General features: G+C 38.6%; 1 protein-coding gene across 2 annotated transcripts in view; it reads left to right on the top strand.

The window, feature by feature from the left end:
* wipf1b (WAS/WASL interacting protein family, member 1b) overlaps nt 1–20726 on the top strand; it is a 27230-nt gene extending 6504 nt beyond the window's left edge. The window contains exons 2-10 of one of the 2 annotated variants that reach the window (XM_086258869.1): nt 1581–1688; nt 13240–13348; nt 14273–14402; nt 14578–14727; nt 14824–15598; nt 16857–16957; nt 17123–17299; nt 17809–17922; nt 18774–20726. In XM_086258869.1, the coding sequence (XP_086114995.1) occupies nt 13286–13348; nt 14273–14402; nt 14578–14727; nt 14824–15598; nt 16857–16957; nt 17123–17299; nt 17809–17922; nt 18774–18826 (1563 nt within the window). In that variant the 5' untranslated portion in view covers nt 1581–1688; nt 13240–13285 and the 3' untranslated portion in view covers nt 18827–20726. The remainder of the gene's footprint in view (nt 1–1580; nt 1689–13239; nt 13349–14272; nt 14403–14577; nt 14728–14823; nt 15599–16856; nt 16958–17122; nt 17300–17808; nt 17923–18773) is intronic. The other variant, XM_086258870.1, reaches the window with a different exon arrangement.
* The last annotated feature ends 263 nt before the right edge of the window (nt 20727–20989 follow it).

Here is a 20989-nt window from a genome sequence, read left to right as displayed (position 1 = left end):
TGCAATGACTGTGTTTAAATCTGTGTTTGCTTTGTTTGGGTGAGTGATGATTTAACAGAATAGGCATTTCTTTGATGGATTAGCCAGTTGCAACAGTCTCCGTTAAGGGAAACAGTGGCCTTTTATATGGTTAACTGAGGTAACTACCCAGACGTGTTTTTTCCCCTCACTGGAGACTCGATTCTGGTAAAGAAAAACAGCTGAGTACATGAGAATAAGCCAAGGTGTCTCCTTAAGACGCTGCTCTGTTGCTGTAGTTGGATGGAAAGCGGAGACATGAGGGAGAGTATTGAAGTGCAGCTGACGGTGGCTTGGCAGACCGCCTCTGACTGTGTGGTGAAGCAGGAAGTTTGACACTGAGAGCACAGGAAGCGTCTGCTGTGGAGCTATGCTAACCTTTATGTCCAGCCACATTATGGGCTGGAATCAATCAATTCACTTTCAGTTAAATAACAGCTGCACCTGATATTCTGTCATTAAAAAGCAGGGGAAAATAAATAAATAAATAAATAAATAAATATATATATATATATATATATATATTGTGTGTGTGTGTATATGTATATGACACAGTCATGTCCCATTCACCACACAGCAGCTGAAGACACCAAATTGTAGCAAAAAAGAAAATGTTTTGGTGTCATCACTAGGCTTCAGTTTGCAGGATGCAAAAAGACTGACAAAGATGTTAATGTTCCTAGCTGGTTCATCTCAGTACTCACTTGACTCTACTGCACTCAGGTGTTGCATACCAAAGAGCTGTTAATTTTATAAAATATATAAAAAATGTCTCTTGATAATAGTGTAACATCTATTTATCAATTAGTGAAATTGGCCATTAAGGCCACCTTTAGAATCTTAGATCTTAAACAGTCGCACAAAATAACACTGCCTTTCTATGTAAAGAAGTATCGAAATCTGGTTGTGCAGGAAGGTCACTGCAACCAAATAGGTCATCACATCTTGTAAACTGAGTGAAGAGCAAGCGAGCGAGGGTGCGCTAATTCCTCTTCTCTGAGGTTTCACCTTTTTTATAGTCGCTGTTTGTATCACACACAGTGTGCAGATGATCTTTACTTGAAAAGAACGTCCTTTAAAACATGAATTGCAATGCTGATGAACTACTGCATTTAACTTTTAAAAGTATAATATATTATAGATACATTACTTCTAAAAACTCTAGAAGGACCTTGTTGTGCTAGATTATATAACAAAAAATAACTTTGCATATTTCTTCTTATTTAGTGAATTTTGCTGCCTCAGTGTACGATTGCATTCTAATGATATTGCTGGACTCCTACCTGGATGAATAACCTCCACAGAGGTCAGATATTTGCTGGATTTCTATTGGCCCAGACTTCTTTTTAAACTCCAGCTCCCCTCCCCCTCCACCAGGTGGGGGAACTGAAAAAAGGAAGTGGTGCACGCTGTATGTATGCTCTGTATGTGTTTAAGAGGGACTTCTCTGAATATGTGATATGCAACTTTAGAGGAAGTGGAATCAAGAAGTCCTACTTGGTAATGAATGTGTGTTGAAGACTTTTAGATGCTACTAATCTTCCGTTTTTTTCCGTTTTCAGCTGTATGTGGCTGCTGTTCGCATTTTGCCTTTTTATGAGGAATGAGCTAAGGTGCTTTTTCTACTGTCTACTGAATATACTGCTGATTCTTCTATGGACACAGATTGAGTAAGTCCATTCACTTCTATGTTCTTTCCACTGTTTTGCGTCACATTAAAAAAAAAAAGACTCTAAATCAGCCTGAAGTCTGTTGTTAACCTGGCGGCCCCTTTTTTGGAGTAGTTTAGTTGAAGTTATGAGCTAAAAAATAATTTGTTCCTATGGTGAGGAAGTTTGAGGGCAAAGCCCAGTCTTGGTTAAAGCCAGCTGAGCATCCGTTAGAATTCATTTCCTGGATTCTTTTAGTAATGTGAAAGTACATTGCATTGAGAAACTAGATAAAACAAATACATTAGGTAATGAATGCTGACCTTTTACAACATAACACTCAAAGTTTAGGTTCTTCAAAAGCAATTAGATGGATAAACATAACACATTGACTTCCTGGAGTTGTTAAGCCCACATTAGCAGACTTGCTATATTGTACATGATGATGATCTTACCGGGCCCCATTTAGCTCTAGCTTATTGTGGTCTTTCGCTGTCTTAAGCCTGGTCTTCACCGTAACAGGTGAGTTACTTAGTATGCTGCAGATTCAGCATACTAGATCAATTTCTTTGCCCTGAAAAGGTCTTTATTAGGTTTGGATTTATGTTCAAGAATATCATGTTTAACAAGGATATTAGTTTTGATGCATTTAACTGAATCTGAGCACAAAGAATGTGAAACAGCAGTACAACAACACAGTAGTTCAGCTGGCAATAATTATTAAGGCAATAGCATAACAGAAACACCACCAATATGCAGTCACATGCTTTCAATGCTATTTTCCGGTGTATTTTTTGCCTTAGCCTTATTTTGTTTCAGCTCATTGGGCTGTGACTCAGGAGCCTACATTTGTATTTGCAAACTACAAATGGGCCTTTCTGCTCTTTGAGGATTAATGATCATTGTGAGTTTATATTCACAGTAATCCTCAAAATTCTAGCAAAAGATAGATATGCATGCCTACATCTTAGATTATCATTATTATTATTATTGATTTTTTTTGCACCACGTAGCTTGACTGTCAATTCAGTATGTTATACAAGAACATTATATATAATAATATAATGTTTCTCCTACTTCCCTGTTATATTTTCTAACATATGTTGTTAGAAAGTATCCAACTGTTTTTGAGTTTCATCTTCACTTGTGTGGTCATCTCCTATCTGAGTCTTTTGTGCATGATCTGTTTTTAAATGACATGCTGCTGCCCAAACAGTGTCTCTGGAGTCTATATAGCCTTGAGGTGACTGTTGTAATTTGGAACTATATAATTAAATATAAACTGAAACATAATAACTACATGTCCAGTTACTTTGAAAGCCCTTGCAATCTGGCTGTTGTGTTAAAAGAGGTCTTTGAATAACCAACTCTGTGGGTAGTTATAGAATGTACCATCAATTTAAAAAACATAATTTTTTTTATTTAAAAGGACTGTATTAATCATCCTTCAGCCTGCTTCAGAAAAAACACACATGATGAATCGTAAAACAAAATCTTTGAATGGTAGCCAAAGTCAAGGTAAATACATTGTCTTTTTTGTAGGAAGTGGTGTAGGTATGGAGGAAAACCAGAAAAAATGGTAAAAGTGGTTAGAAATCACATCACGTCGCCGAGTGGTTTCATATGCCTGTCCAGTCTATATTTGTCTTATGTGAATTTTGTGCAATAACCTTTTTTTCCTTTTCTGCTTAAATGTTGTCTGTCCATATTTCAATGCACGTCAGGGGAAAAACACAAATCCACAATACTTACAATAACGTTTTTTGAAGAAAAACTTAGGTGTTTTTTTTTGTTGTTGTTGGAGGAAGACAAATTCCCATCACAAACTATTTTCAGCTTTTAATTCTATTTTGGAGAAATGTTTGAGAGGTAAAATTACCCTGCTGAGTCGAAGACTAAAACAGCAGCAATGGAACCACATCTGTCAACATTCAGTGTGTGTGTGTATGTGAACACACCACAGGATGTTAGCTTAGCCACTCAGCACTGTTTCTGCTTAGTGTCAGACACATTTATTACTACCCTGGGCTTCTTGTAAAGTGTATAATATTACAGTTTTCCTGCAGCTCATGTTTAAAATCACCTCACATTCGGATCCTTTTGGAATTGGCATCAAATTTTTTGTTCGATTTCCAATGCATGAAAATGTTAAAATAGTAATTTGTAGTTATAGAGTTAAAATTTTTGAAATACACAAAATGTGTCTGATTTGTCTTATCGTTTATGGTAACTTAACACTCACTACTGAACCTGTTTGCAGCTTGGGTGGAGTTGAATGAAAAGTGATTGCAGGCTTCCCCTTAATGATAAGCCCGCTTCCACCCAACATGACCCCTTTGAAATTATTACACATGCTTATACTGACAAACAGCTTTTTAAAAAATAGTTTATACACAGTCTTCCACATTTCTTTACTTCCATATGAATGTAGAATCAATCTTTGGAAAAGTTACTATTTTGGCCATTCATCTGCACGTAATCAAAATGTTGAAGTCAGTTTGAGATAAAATCAGCTTTTATTTATTTATTTATTTTTTGCCTGTCCCTGTGTGGGATTGTCAATATTTGTCAATGCCATTTCCATAGAGAAGCACTGTCCACCCTCCCACCCTGCAAGCATAGTGCATGGCACAAACGCAAAAAACACAACAGCTCTTATCAACATTACAGATGGAGAGAAACGCACACTGGTGAGTTCATTTCCCACGTGCAGGAAAAGAATAACAAACAATGTATGTAATAACAGTAAGGGAGCCTTGTTCACATACAGTGATGAATGACTTTTGGCTCACGGTAACGGTGAATACAAGTGGATGGATACCAGAATACCAGCTATATTATCAAGTCATTAAATGGTCCTTGTTTCTTCTTTACTTGTTTCTTTTTGTCTTTGTGCTAACCTGTTTGTTCCTGTATACGTGTAAAACCGAAGTGCAATTTGTGGAAAGAAAAAAATAACAAAAGGGGGGCGGATTCCTGCTCTAATTCACGAACCACAGCGTTCCTGTATGCTCTGAAGCCTGATAGTGTTTGTTACTGCTGTGCATCTAACATTTGTGAACTTTAAATAATCAAGTTTAGAGCTTGAAAATAAAATCACAGCATTTACAATATTGTGATGTATTTTTTTAATTAATCATTATGCACAATATTCTAAATGCCATATATTTCTTTTCAGACATTCACCATCGCATGCAATAATGTAAATGCTTTAAGATGCCAGAATTAAATTTCCCTTCCACTTAGCTAATTCCACTTAGCTATTTGGCTAGTTGTGCCATTTAACTTTAACAGTGAATATGAAATAATGTCAAAATACAGGAGTGCAAATTTCTAAGCTCCATAAGAAAACGCTCAGCTTTGATGATGGACTTTCTGGCTTTCATGTGGAGCATGTCATGTCACCCCTCTTTTATCCAGAAAGGGACAGAGGTGATTCTGTTCGATTAACTGAGAACAGTAGTAGACTTCTGAAGTCTAAAAGTTAATGTGTTAATGTATGTGAATTCACTCTATAATGTTATTTTTACAGTACCAGGCTTTAACTGTGAATGATGCAGTGAATCACAGTCAGATTAGGGTTATTCTTGCCACACAGAAGTGTGGCTGCTCCTTTGTATCTGCACATCATAGCTCCATCGCTTATGAAGCCAACAACCTGTGCACGTTAACGTTTTTTCAGAGACACCCTTTAGAACAAGAGTTTTCAACTTTGGGATATCACAAACAGCAACCCCGAGGTATAACGGCTATTTAACAAGTTGTAAAGAAAAGCTGCAGATCTGATCTTTGTAGAGAATTATTGCTGATCAGGCACATTTTAGACTCAGCAGCCTCTTTGATCAGAAATATTTTTTAGAATTTTTGTGACGTTCCTATGAAATTTGACACTCTGAATCCTTTTAATTTCTCTTTTCATTAGATAGCTTTCTTGTTGAAATGGCAACACTATTATGGCGGTATAATAAAAAGTCCAAATGGTATGGGAGTTAGATGGTCCTGTATATGCAGTGCCATCTCTTCTGTTTACAGACCACAAGCACTCAAAGTCAATTTCTAATTGTATTGTGGTTTGCGACATAGACTATTTGAAGATATAGTGCTAAAAATCAGAGGGTTTGTGGGGGTTGTATTCCTACGAGCCGTAATACATATTTTTGCAAAGGCTGTAGCATGTAGACTGGGGGGTCTGCCCATCCATTTTCACAAAACAGACAGAGATACAATCCCTCTGCTTTCTCTCTTTATGAATAGACACTTCTCGCTAAATTCAAAGAGGTTAGATGTGTGAGCATGTATGTCAGTTTGTATGTGCATGCACGTGTGCACAAGTGTGTATGCACGTGAGTCATGTATGTCAGTTTGTATGTGCATGCACGTGTGCACAAGTGTGTATGCACGTGAGTCATGTGTGTTGGTTCAGTGCAAAGATGCCAAGATGAAAGTATAATGGGGCCGATTAAATTTAATGTGTTAGTGGGAAAACACTTTGACTGGCATTCGGTTACCGATAACTCATTGCAGCAAGCCCAGCCAGTGGTGCTTTGGGGACACATAGACGTGACTTAATAAGCTACCAAAATGTGATGTTTCCATTTTAGGGAGCCTTCAGTCGGTAAAATGCATCAAGTTAGCGAGTCACCAAGCAATGAAATGTGGAGATCTTAACAAAAGAACAAACTTTGTTCTTCTTCAGGGTAGCAGTCACAAAGTCTGTGCTTTGTAATATGAATTTGTGTATGTATGATTTTACTTAAGCAGTAAATCTAATGAGGATGTGGAGCACAGGGGGTTCAGTGGCGGGATGAAGAAGCCTTTTTATGACCATTTGTAAACTGAAGCATATGTTAGAGGTTGAGTCTGTGTTTTCATGGAGTCTCTTCAAAGTCCCTCAAATCTTCCTCCCTGCTTCTCCCTTCTTGCTCCTCTCTGTTTGTCAAAGGAACCATTGTGAAGTGCTTTGCTAATATTAGGCTATGTGTGAATAAGAGAGAGGGACAGAAGTTTTGAAGCGCATTTTACCATTTCATCACACAAGCCTGTTTCCTTTGGGGAAGTTGATGTCTTTCTGCAGTTAGTCAGAGCTGTTTCAGCATTATTTAAAAATGCAGCTAGCACACAGCTCATAATGCAAATTAATTCTTGTTTTGTTGTTGTCACCTTAAATAACTTACATGCTCACTTTCAACTATATAAAACCAGAAAGGTGGTTTTAACCACAGCTTCACTCCCTTGCCAACACACGAGAGTGGATGGATTGTGCATTGAACACAATGACCAGTTGTCAGCAGTGAATGCACCCAACAATTAACTGCACTCTTCAGATATTGCACCAACTGACATCACACGAACTGTGTACTAGGGAACTGGCAGGTGGAAAATCATTCAACTATGTCGGAAATTTGCATTCTCAAATGCATTCTGTCAGGTATTCAGGGTTCAATGCATGTGTGAAAAATGTCTTTGGTAATCCTGACGCTCACTTACCAGTCTTCTATCTGCAGTTGTATCAGTGTAATTTCATCACTGGGAGAGGAAATGAGTTGATGCAGCAGTCTTGGTATTTGGCAACTTAGCCATATTTGGAGAAAATTTACTACAGATAAAAGCAAGATCAGACATCCCTTGGTTGTTAGTCCTTTACTGATTACCAGGATATCATGAATTAACCTCTTGCTAGTAATCTAATCCTTGCGCTGTCTACTGTGATTTCAATGTTATTTTTTTTCTTTATGTAGCATCAAATCACAACAGCAGTCACCTCAATTGTAAAGCAAAGACCCTACAATAATACACAGAAAAGGAATGCCTTAAAATAGCATTCTTTGTAATGTCTTTGAGGGGAATTAGGGGACTTCTCTAGCTTCAAAAATAAATCTGTTGTATAAAAGTCTATAGACCAATAGGCTTAGGGGCTCACTCATGAGTTTCAAATCTTTTTGAATACTGCATAATGTTTATTGTATGATTGCAGGTTGTATGAGCATAAAATCACACAGTTTACCAGACATTTAATTTCAGTTTCTTGAGTTTTTCAGTCTCATCCAACCCTCATCACAGCCAAACGCCAAGATGGATGAGGCTTCACAGCAGGACTTCACTAAGCACTAGTAGAAATCACAGTTGTGTCTCTCTCATACAATGTCTGGTGGTAACTCAAAAAATGAATTGAATTTAATAATTCTGTGGGGTTGGCTTGGGCCAGCTTCATCTTATCAAGACAACTTGGACAATTCTATGTTTCAAAATTTATGGGAGCAGTTTGTTCAAGCATGCCTGTGCCCCAGTGCACAAATCAAGGTCCCTAAAGGCATGGGCTGGGTGCCTTTAGAGACCTTGATTGTGGAAGAACTTCATTGGGTCGCACAGAGTGCTGACCTCTACCGCACCGTACACCTTTGGGACACATTAGATTGCAAGTCAGGCCCTGTTCTACAACATCATTATCTGTCCTCAAAATGCTTGGGAATTCTGGATGAATGAGTAAAAATTCCCACACACATACTCCAAAATTTTGCTGAAAGCCTACCCGGAAGAGTAACGGCCTTTATAACTGCAAAAGTTACTCCACCTATTTAAAGTGGATTGTCCTAAAAGGTTGTGTAGAAGTGTAGGTGGCTTCGTACCTTTTGTCTATGTATAATTTCTATGATTATCATCTACTTGTACCACAGTAGAAAGCGCAAGGATAAATTATATTGCAAGTATCAGGATATAATGCTTGTCTTCAAAGCCAAATACATTGCTACTGTAAGAGGAAAACTCGTTTAAAACAAATATATATGTCATTAACTAACACGTTAGTTTTTCCTGTGTATCAGTGTTGACAGAGCTACTCTGTGATCACAGAGGTTAGGTAAGCTCGGGCACAGTAGGCAAGAGGTCTTTCACAATCTTCAAAAACACCCCACACGAACTGATACATTATATTTCCAAATAAATGTTATACACTGAATTTTTCAACTCTGTAGTTTTTAAAACAGAAATATTTAGGAATTGGTGAACATCTTTGTGCACCAACACACAATTTTCTTCTAAATCCTCTCTTTACTCTTCACCGAATCTGTATTCTTATTACTGCTAAATATGACTAAAGAATGTATGAAAGGAATTGCAAATGAGAAGTTTCCAATTTCTGAGTGACTTAATTACTTTAGGTGGTGTGATATACCAGCCCTGACACTGATGCATGTTTACGGTACATGCTGTCCTCTTTAGACTCTGTTCTCACTCAGTGTTTTATCGTTTGTTTCTGCAGCATTTACAGGCTTTTTCTTGCTCTACATTGAGAAATAACTGCCTAATGTTTCAACTTCTTACTAATAATCATGTTGAATATTATTGTTATTGTTTTTTTGCTATAAACATGTTCTTTTGTCCCTGTAACAGATATACAGTTGTTATAATGGAAGTAAATTTGTATGACATTTGCTGTATCCCTATAACAACCCCAGTACGAGATGGGGATCATTTTTGAAGACCCATGTATGCCTTAAAATAAGATTTGTGTTGCTAGCTTTAGGAAGCAGACAAAATCTAAACTTCACTTTTCGCTGTTTTGAGACACTGAGAGCGACAAAGGACGCAGGAACCAGTGAGACTGGGCGATAGGGAAAGGGCATTGAGTGAAACTGTCCGAGAATGAGAAAAGAAGGCTGATAGTTCATGCAAGGGTGAACATGAAGGCACAAAAAAGGAGGAACATGGGGGTTATACACACATGCAGGGTGTGTGTGTGTGGAGTTGGGGTGTGGTTTGGCGATTCACAGTTGAGAGAAAGAAAATGAGGTAGGAGAATATCAAAATGATGCGTGGCTGCGATGTAGAGGCATCGGATGGCAACCGGATGGCTGCGGTTCTTGAGGCGCATCGTGACTTCCTGTTTGTCAGCAGCATACAGGAAGTAAGAGGCCCCTTGAGGATGGTCTTTTTTTATGCGTGCAAATAAAAATGAAGTGAGAACGTGAGGTGTGTATTTTTGTGAGATGAAACAGTTGATATGGATAAATACAAGTGAAAGTTAGTCAATAAGGTTAAATGCCTTTTGCCTACTGTACGTGGCCTCGCCTAACCTCTGTGATTAGAGTAGTTATGTTGACACTGGTAAACAGACAAACCAATGAGTTTGTTTGTTATTTGCATTCAGACTAGTTTGCCATTATGATAGCAATGGATTAGGCTTAGAAAATAAATATTATATTATTTATATATTCATCTTTGGAGTAAATCAGTAATCACAACCCTGCCTTGATTGCTTCGTGGCTTTTTTTACATCAACCTTTTTTATCAAACAGGTAATTTAAACTATCCACTCAGATATCGACTCAGAAGTCTTGTTCATTTTCAGTTTATTTGGGGAAGTGTCAAATGTGAGTGACGCACTGGGTTTCTGACACCTTCCTGACATCATTTTCTCTGGTAGTAAACTTAGTCCTTTTCTCATAGGGTGAAATGTGACTGGTGACATGGCCACTTGCATTGGTGTAGTGTTCTGGATACATTGCATTACAGACAGGGATTGCATTTATTTGCCTCATCGATGAGAGTTTACATTCAAGAGATCCAATTGAAAAGAACTTTTAAACTTAAGCACGTAATGATGGAGATCCAGCTCATTATTTTTGTTTTTCTTTGCCATCCTTATGACACAGTTACTGTTATACAAACAGACAACTGTACTGAACATTTCTATCTGACTTAACTCTTGAAATGCAGGTAAACCAGTATACTTGCATAACTACACGTCAGCGGTCACATAAAATAATCTTAGATTCAGTTAGATACATTGGTATCTTGTGATAGGTTAAGAAAAACTGAATCTCTCCCTCGTGAAAAACAACGCATAGTGGATGCTTGAAGCAAATGAGTTTAGCAAGTTCATAGTTCTGCCTGATGTTAGAACAGAAAGCTGCCGCTGCACAGCTTCATGGACATGAGAATCAGTGGTCTGCAGCTGTTTCTACATCAGCCATGTTCAGTTTGTCCTTAAGCTGCATGCATTCACTATTCACGTACTGTTTTTCTTTCCCCTATTTTCTTCTCAGTGGAAAAGAGCAATGGTAATGAGAATAATAGCAGCTAATACATTATCACAGTCACAGGATGGTGTGTTAATCATCAGTATTTTATTATAAGCATTATAAACTCTTGGACTTCCCATTGGCATTTACACAGAATGAGCCCTTGTAACATTGTCTTCTGGCTTTGTAAAAATAAACTCTTTATATAGATTTACAACACTTTTTGAAGCTGTGGTTACAGGAACTGAACACTCAAGTTCCTTAGTGATGAAACTTTTACTGTCAGTTTGCCGTTGTATGTGAGATCGATATCAACTGATTTGTTGTTATGACCTGCTACTCCTCATATTTCTGGAAAAAAATATTTCCTTCTCAAGCGATCTTGTCTCCGTCGTTTACTTTCAGTTCCTCCAAGAATTCAACATAGCATAAATACATGACATTATAGTGCAAAGGGTGATACATTTTCCAGTCAGAACCACTTTTATTAGTAATGTTTAGTTAAAAAAAGACTCGACTAAAGAGGAAGTCATATCATAGAGAGCCTTTGCTGCTGTCTTTGCAGTTGCTGGACTCCCCCACTGATTTGTACAGCAGGCTAAAACCCAAGTGGAGCTCAGATGTAGTGAACGAGCACCACCACGATAAATGATTGTGATGTTGTGCGATCCCTGCCAGTCAAACAAAGTAACCTACAGTTTTTGTTTTTTTGTTTTTTTTGTATTCTGCATATTTTCAGACTTCTCACCAAATTTAAGGAAATGAAAGTAACTTTCTTTAGCCACTGTTTTTTGTGTGCAAAATATATAGACGCATGCACTTCAGTGCAGTCAGCTCATAGTATCTACGGTACTTGTCATTAAATAAACTACAGCTTAAAATACTTTAAAAAGGATTTCCTTGTGGTATTTTTCTAAACAGTTATTAGCATCCATATGTAGTCCTATCAATCCCTGCTAGTCTGTGAATGACAGAGATTTTGCTAGAGAAATGATCATCAGAGTGTGCTTTTGCTGTCTGGCACGAACATAATGAGAACTGTTACTTCCACACCAACATTTTGTAGTTAAACCTTTTGGTTTGTAGAAACTAGTTGAGGAAGTCAGAGAGTAACTCACAGCACAATACTATCACATCAAAGCTATGTATAATGTTGCGTTCCTGTGATATTTGAAACACGAAACAGTTATCTGTAATCTACACACATAAGCCACACTATTAGGTACACCTCGCTACGTATTATATAGTTGTGGCAAATTTGTCAGATGCACATCCAAGATGCAAATCTTCTGTTCCACAACATCCCAAAGGTGCACTGTTGGATTGAAATCTGATGACTGTGAAATACATTTGAATACAGTGAACTCACTGCCATATTCAAGCAGCCAGTCTGAGATGATTTGAAATGTGTCATCCTGCTGGACGCAGCCATCAGTGGCTGGATGGACAATAGCAGGTTGGCTGTGAAGTTTAAACAATGCTCAGTTGGTACTAAGGCTCTAAATGTGTACCACCAACCTGAACCACTGGCCAGATTGGATCCATGCTTTCATGTTGGTGAAATTCTGACTCTACCATTTGAATGTCATGGCAGAAATTAAGACTTTCCGATATTCATTCATGCAATTTCGATGAATTCGTATGAATCCTCAGTTTCCTTTTTTTAGCTGACCTGAGTGGCAACAGGCGTGGCCTTCTAGCCCATGTGCTTCAAGGCTTGCTGTTAATTTAAAGATCCTCTTCTGCTTAACTTGGTTTGTAAAGAGTTCTTATTTGAGTTACTGTTGCCCTTGCATCAGCTCAAAGCAGTCTGGCCCTGGCATCAAGAAGGCATTTTCTCCCAGAGGACTGCTGCTCACTGGAAACTTTCTCTTTAGGACCATTCTCTATAAACTCTAGAGACGGTTGTATGGGAAAGTCATAGTAGTTCATAGGTTTCTGAAATACTCAGACCAACCGGTCTGGGACCAACTGCCATGCCAAATTCAAAGTCACTTAAATCACCTTTATCACTCAATCAGATGCTTCATTTGAACTTCAGCTGGTCATCTGTTTCATGTCTACATGCCTTAATGCTTCGAGTTGCTGCCATGTGATTGGCTGATTAGATTTTTATGTTAATGGGCAGTTGAACACGTGTACCTAACAAACTGGCGAGTAAGTGTATCACAAAAACCGTGTAACTGAAGGAGGAAAAAAATGTCCCTAAAAAGGCAAAAAGCAATGGCAATCACTACATTGTGATGTCAGCAGCATACAGCATTTTTGTCACTATTTTTGTGATTCAGTTTTGTTTGCCGTCTGCCATTTTTTTACTGTCTCTACCATCCTGTGGTGGAGTCATGAATAATATAGTCATCAGAAAAGCCTTTAATTGATAAACAAATTGTAAGAGGAAACACAAATGTACTGCAGTGCAAGCATCCTGCCTCATCCCTAATGGGACACTGGGATGCTTTAAAAATGCAGTCTGCTGCTTAAGAGGTCCAAACATAATTCAACATCAGCTTGTTTTCCCTGTTTTTCAAGAATGTCTGTGATCTGTATTCCAGGGTGCGGCATCCAGTGCAGATAGAGTAAAACAGAGGAAAGCAGAAGATGCCAGGACCACCTCCACCACCGCCACCTCCAGCAGCTCCCCCTCCTCCTACTTTTGCTCTTGTGAGTTTTTGTTTTCATTTATCTAAATCAAGCCAGATCTGTTGCTCTGTTCTACTGAGCTAGAGACATCTTGTGGCCATATAATGTCATAACAAATCTTTTTTTTTTTTTGTTATTTTTCATTCATAGTTTCATCTACATGGCCTGTCACTTTAAAGTTGAAGTAATTTAAGAAATGACAGTTTTCTCTTTCTTTCACTGACTGTTTATCCATCTCTCTATAAAATGCTATAAAGTAATGTAGTGTTGAAAAGCTTGCTCTAGAAATCTAAAAGCTTACAATTGACTAGGTACCCTGCCAAAAATGAAAGAAATGTCAACATTTTAATCACATCCTCAATGTAATAGATTGACCTTACCTCTTTGAGCATTTAATAGCAACAGCATCTTCACCGTTTCACACTGAAGAATATGTGTTGGAGCTTTTTTTTTATTATTTCAAAAGGAAAATGCTATTTAATTTCCAGAAATTAGTCTTTTGTGACAGACGAAAAGACCACCCACTTTGAGGCATTTGACTGGTTGAAGGCATGGCAGATAGCAATCAGCAGTGATGCGACCAGCAGAAAAAGGGCAGTGTAATTTCTGCCAAGAATTTGAAGGGAAAAGAAAGCTTAAATATGTATTGAACACTGGGTAATAATGAACAGTATCATCCTTTGTTGAGTTGCGTTGTCCAGTAATATCTGAAAAAGAAGTGCAGGCATGTTCAAAACAACAATATTAATGTTAGATGTATTATAAATCCCTTAATCAAAAATATATCAAAATAACTTGTAACCTTGATTTTAACCACTAACATTTTGCTTTAATGTTAATTTAATGACATCTTTTTCCAATTAAGCATAACTAATTACAATTACATGTATTTCTCAATTTGCTAGTGGCTTCCCAAGGCTGACAGTGTTTGTGTGTCTTTTTCAGGCCAACACAGAAAAACCAAATCTAAGCCGTTCAGAGCAGCATGGAAGGAGTGCTCTTTTGTCTGATATTGGTAAAGGAGCCAGACTAAAGAAAACTGTTACAAATGACCGCAGTGCACCCGTATTTGACAGTAAGTCGATGTCATTTCAGTGACTATTTCAGTTATGATTGCAAAGGAGAAATAATGGGAGTTAGACATATTAACTTAGTCACAAGTAATGAGGAAATAATATGAGTCAGTAATGAATGTCCTCCACATGTCGCAAGAATGATTAACTCAATATTTGTTTGTTTTTTTCTATCAGAACCCAAAGGAGGAGGAGGAGGTGGGGGAGGAGGAGGAGGAGGCGGGGGAGGAGGAGGAGGATGTGGTGGTGGGGCTCCTGCTGGCTTAGGAGGCCTGTTTGCGGGTGGGATGCCAAAACTGAGATCTGCAGCGAACAGAGACTCCAATGGTAAAAAAAAAAAAAAAAAGATACAAAACAATGACAAACAACAAAGAAAATTTTGTGCAATCTCGTAGTTTATTTTTCCGTTTTGTTCTCTGTCAGACTCGGGACCCAGCCGAGGACCCATTCTCCCACCTGGAGGCCGATCCGGTGGCCCAAGCCCTTTTGGTGGTGGTGGCCCAAGCCCTTTTGGTGGTGGTGGCCCAAGCCCTTTTGGTGGTGGTGGAAGCCCTAGCGGCGGACCACCTAGACTTCCAGGAACCCCTGCTGGTGGCCGTAGCAGTGCCCCTGATCTTCCCAAGGGCCGCCCAGGTTTTCCATCCAGGCAAGACTCTCCAGGAGGTGCTCCTCCTCCCGTACCCAACACACCTCGACCTGCTCAGTCCTTCCCATCTCGTGGGGGCCCACCTCCACCATCACTCCCCACAGGACCAAGGCCGGGCCATGGATCTCCATCTGGACCACCAAGCATTCCATCAGGGAGGCACGGCCCTCTTCCTCCGCCACCAGGAGGTTCCACACCAGGCCCTCGAACAAGCTTCTCCTCGCCTCCTCCACCTTCAAATAGCAGCAGACCTCCCTTACCACCTGCTCCAGGAGGGAGGCCCCCACTTCCTGATGATCGACCGCCACCACCACCTGCCCCTGGAGGACACCGGCCATCCATACCACGTGACATGCCGCCACCTCCTCCTCCTTCAGTCAACTCCAAACCTTCTCCGTCTGTTGCTTCTTCCTCACCTTCGCGTCCCACACCCGGTGGGGGTGCACCTCCTCTTCCACCAGGACGTCCAGGGCCTCCTTCCTTACCTCCCACCCCAGTAGGAGGTGATGACCCCTCACCTCGTCTACCCCAAAGAAACAGCTCGCTCAACAGGTACTGACAAAGTTTTATCTGATATGCCACCTGAAATCTGTTAAATCTTAATGGATGACTGCAAGAAATAAGAAATGCAGCGGTGCATTTCTTATCAGACAATGTGAGCATGGTATCTACTTTGGTCGACATATCAGAGTTTGCATAGATTCAAATCTAATAGCTGTTCTATGATGCTGCAGTTCACACTTCATGCAAAGGAACCAGTAGCTTCCTTAAAAAGGCCACTCGCAGTTTGAAAACTTAAGTTGAATGTTGATAAAATCTTTTTTTTTTCTCGAATTTAATTTGGCTTTAAACTAAGAGGTTTCCTAGTCTAGTCACAGTCTAAAACATACATACCACTAAGCACTTACTCTAGCTTTGGAAGGTTCCTGTTGCTACTGAGGTGGGAAACCTACTGTTAAATTAGGTGTTTGCTTTGCTATTAAGCAGTAGGTAATCGTCCCAAACCACAAAATAAATGACAAACAGATAAAGCAAACTTAAGTACACAATAAAACAGCAAACTTGCAAATTGCAAGGAAAAATAAAAATAAAGCTAAACTACCTGTCCACACCAAAAAACACAAAATAATGTGTGTATCTATAAAAAAGTTAAGTCTACCCCACTCCTCAGCTTTCAGGATGATCTGATATCGTCGTGTTGGTGTTTTTGCTGGAACAACATAGTAAATGTTGCTCCAGGATCAACATTGCAAGTGACCATTCGTGCATTTATGAAATTCCAATGTTGCAAGGACAATATCAATTCTGCTTAGTGTTTATTAAAGGGTTAGGGTTAGGTAAAAGTATGATGTCACAATATTCTGATTGGTCACTTGCAATGTTGATGCTGGAACAACATTTACTATGTTGATCTGGGAACAACACCAACATGACAATATCAGATTGTGCCAGGTTTCATCTCTTAGCTAAACTCCACCTGGTGTCTGCTTACAACATTGGCTGATTTAACAGATGGCATTCAAACATTGCTAACTGTGGAGAACAGAAGGAGAGGTGCACACAGCAACATCCAAGTTTGTTTAACTAAAATGGCAAAAGTGACTGGGGTGCAAATCTGAAAGAAGAGCGATTAGTGCTTGATGCTCTATGAAGTTAAATCTGTATGTCGTATTTCAGATATGCAGTTTAATCCTCAAGGTTTTAAAGTAGTGTGCACAATGATTTATATTTCCTAAGGGATGTGTGCTTAAAAAATAGGGATACTTTAAAAAGGATTAACATAGATTAATATTACATTTATCTTCGCCAGCCATAGTCCAGCACCACCACCTACCCGGTCAGGACCTCTCCCTCCTCCTCCAAATGAGAGACCACCAGCTCTTGGAAGGAACCAGTCATCAGTACGCTCGGGTAAAAAAGAGCTCACCTGTTAATTGAACTATGAATTACTGCAGCATTCTAATTTTATATTAGACATATTTATGATATAGCATGCCCATTAACATCAAAAGTTACTGGATTTTATGCCACTTTGGATCATTTAACATCCTATTGTTTTTTTCTCCCGCTCCAAAGGCCCTCTACCTCCTCCACCTCCTGCAGGTCGACCTATGGGACGGCCAGGCCCAGAGCCCCCTCGTGGTGGACCCGGAGGCAGGCCTCCCCTTCCTCCTGACAGGCCGGGAACAGGAGGTGGGTTTCCTCCACCACCACCCATGGGGAATGGTTTCCAAAACCACAACCAAATACAAGGTGAGAAAAACCTTTAATATGTCATTAAGGTTTATTTGAGTAGTCTATAAAATAATTTTGCTACTTTATGGCAAGACGATGCAAAAATAAAGAGGAAAATAGCACTGAAGTATGTCGAGTCTGTTTAAGGAACAACAATAAAATCCTAAAACCAGTACGTAAGCCCATGTGTACCAGTGGTTACTTTCCAAACAGAAGAGGCTAACTCTGACTTCTAAAGGACTTTTTCAGACGATATCCTTCAGCACTGTTTTTAAGACGTAAAGTCTGTTATGTTCAGTTATGGCAAAAGAACTCACTCACCTCCGCTGCAGTTGTTTTTACTCCTTTAACCAAAGTAGTAAGATTGTAAAACGAGTTTACAGGGATCCATTTTTTAAAATTACATTTTTAGTCATGTTTCATCCAATTCTAAACAAATACAATATCCTTTATACATATACTGTCATAAAGCTAAGTCATTCTCCTGGAGAAATTAACACTGACACCTTCATTCTTTCCATTAATAGATGAGTGGGAGGGTCGGTTCAATTTTCACCCAGTGTCAGACCTTCCTCCACCTGAGCCCTATGTGCACTCCCAGAAGACCTACCCCAGTAAGCTTGGCAAAAATGAAAGCAAAGGTGAGTTCTGCATGTTATCTGCACTCAGCATCGTTAGATGATCTTCATGCAGTTTTCAGTTTGCTTAGTAACCTGTTAAAGACACTGACAGACCAGTGCATAACATTACATATTTTAACATTACTTTGGACATGAGCCACTTGATCCACAGTCCTTTACAGCACAAAAAACATCAGAAAAAAGGAAAGAATACAAAACAGGAAAAAGTGATGCTGATTATAACATTACAAATTAACGATATATTATTGATTTAATATATTCAATATGAGATTCTAATCAAAGCAAAGTAGTTTATCAGCATTCCTTTATGGTTTGTAAATTACTTCTGATGAACTGACATCTGACATTGTAGCTCCTCATTTCAGCCCAGGCCACGTTCTGGTACCAGTCCTAATTGTGTTGTCTGTGGCCTATTACTACTAGCCTCAACATTAATTTATCTCTCTTATAATCGTCTGCAGTACTTTTCCGACATTTGACAATAACTCCCATTTAACTCCCAACATCAAAGTTTGCTGTCCCTCCCAGTTCATTACTTTGCTTTTGTAATCTTCTTTTCAACAATCAATCAATGTCCCAACTGTAAAACGTCACAACATTCAGTTTAGTTCTGTTAAGTCTTTCTGGCTATAATCAGACTACCTTACAATATTTAAGCATTTGTGCACCATTAAATTAAAAATATTGAACTCACTAAAGATTTTGGCTGATATTTACATTATATTAGTCCAAACTTCCAAACAAGTGGGAAAACTGTTGATCTGGCTTGTCAGACACTGCCATCTGGTGGAGGAAAACATGCTCTGTTACTAAAGAAAGCACTAACTTTGTGTGTCTTTGATTCTTTGCAGGTTCTGGTAAAAAGGAAAGAGGAGCACCTCCTCTTCCTCCTATACCCAGGTGAAGATAAGATGGAAGCTATCGCAACACTTGGAACTACCCCCTTTGTCTACCTGCCCTATTTGTCTTTTTTGTTGCGCTCATTGTGCTTTGACCTGCAGCATGTAGTTCAAGTAAGAACTGCAACATGTAAGATGGACCTGAAATACAGTTGTCCAAAAAAAGGACAAACTCACAATGTGGAGTTTACATCATGTGCCTCTGTAACAGCAGAATGACACATTAAATGACCAAAGCATGTTTATATTTTGGTACACTTTGTCTAGGTTTACAACCATGCCGTTTTATTTGGGTGTCCTGAGTCATAGCTGCCTCATGAGCAACAGTGGTTTCATGACCCTTTATGCACATCGACTTTATTCCAATAACTTATTTAGTCTTTGCTTCCAATGTTTGGATTGCATAAACTGCTTGCTAGTTATTCCATTCTTATCAACCAACCAGTTACACTTTTGAAAAGGAATAGAAAAGCATACTTGACAAATGTGGCATGTAGCACATGTGACTTTCTGGGACTATTTATGGATTAAAACGGATTAAAAATCTTATGACTATATTTTAGTTCCAGGATTGTTGTGTAGTGCAAGGCTTCTTATGCAATCAGTCATCTTATACAAGTGTTGAAAAGCTGCAAGCTGTTATTTTATGAACCAGTGTTTCCCTAGTGCCTTTTCTATTCATGATTATACTTAAGGTTACTTAAAGGAATTAGCTAGAGATGCCTTTTGTGCCTTATGATGCTTATGCCTCATCTATTTGTTAAGTTGGAACAACTCTGGTGATGTCAGTGTTGAAACAGAAGCATTGACTACCAGATCATTTAGAACAGAGGTTCTCAAAGTGGGGTTCAGGAACCTTAGGGAGTCCACAACTTAAAGGTCCACAAAATAATTTTCTTTAAAGAATGTGGTATGACTGAAAATTGCATACGTACATACAGGGACCATTGGCGCAACTACAAAAAGCATCATTCCCACATTATCAATAAAACAGTTAGAACATCAGTACTATATCAGCGTGTCATACTTACATAGACCTAGACATGGAACCAAAGTGTAAAAGGCCTTAACTTCCAGGCTCCACTGCAGAAAACACATCAGGGGGAACATGAATGTCTAATTTGCTAAAACCACATGTGCCTTAACAATGTGCATCTGTGTGTTTCTGTTGGAGCCACTGAATGGTACGTTTTTTTGTTTGTTTGTCTTTTACAGTTATGTGTGACATGAGCTTGCTTCTAATGTTTATGATTGAGGTGTTAAAATAAATTTTGTATGGGAATATGGCAACATAATTGAACTGATTTTTGTTTTGCGTTTTTTTGTTGTTGTTTTTTTTGTTTGTTTTTTTGTCAAAGCTCCCTTGACTTAATATGAAGGTCATGTGTTTGTATCAGTATAATTTCAACAACCAATATTGAATGATGGTATTATTTTAAGTTATGTTTAAGAACTGTGCAGTATTATGTGTTTGCTTCACAAAGCATTGCTTTAAAACTGTCCGGTATACATGATCCATCATGTAGGGATCATGTATACATGATGGATCGTACATATACAGTACATGTATGGATCGTGTATGATCCATATATATGATACATGTATGGATTTTGAAACCTACATGTCAAAAAGGAACTCTTAAAGACAATCATACACAAACTTATTTACTTTAAAACAATGCTTTATGTTCTTTGCTTGGGGGTGAAAATGGAGCGCTTTTATTCTGTTATGCATTGTAAGTAATTTGATATGACTGTACAATGATCATGTGATAAAATGGGAACGATGCATTGTAGTGGCAGGATCCAGATGAAGTGACTTTTCTTTTGTATTGCCAAATAAAAATATGCATCTTTTACATATCTGTGCAATAAAATCAGCAAATACATTCTTCTGAGTGAGATCAAAGAAGGCATTGTCTGTTTTATTGTTGTTTTGTTTTGTTTGTGTCTTCTGTAACATAATTAGGCAGAATTATAGTATGTGCAACTTTCATTACCCAGCAGTATGACTGATTATTATTTCACATTGTGTTACTGCAAGTGCAGGCTCGATCTCAATCTTTTCTTGAGCTGCAGAACTTGGGAGTCGTCTCAGACATTTTGCTCCTTTGGCATAATTTATCCCTGCTTGATGTGGTGTATCACTCAAATCACAATGTAATGTTA

The sequence above is a fragment of the Aulonocara sp. 'chitande type north' Nkhata Bay genome, linkage group LG13, assembly GCF_057382095.1.
Source record: "Aulonocara sp. 'chitande type north' Nkhata Bay isolate Kocher_YH1m ecotype deep benthic linkage group LG13, A_spYH_male_GT1.1, whole genome shotgun sequence".
Lineage (NCBI taxonomy): Eukaryota > Metazoa > Chordata > Actinopteri > Cichliformes > Cichlidae > Aulonocara > Aulonocara sp. 'chitande type north' Nkhata Bay.
This window is presented reverse-complemented; position numbering and strand designations above follow the sequence as displayed.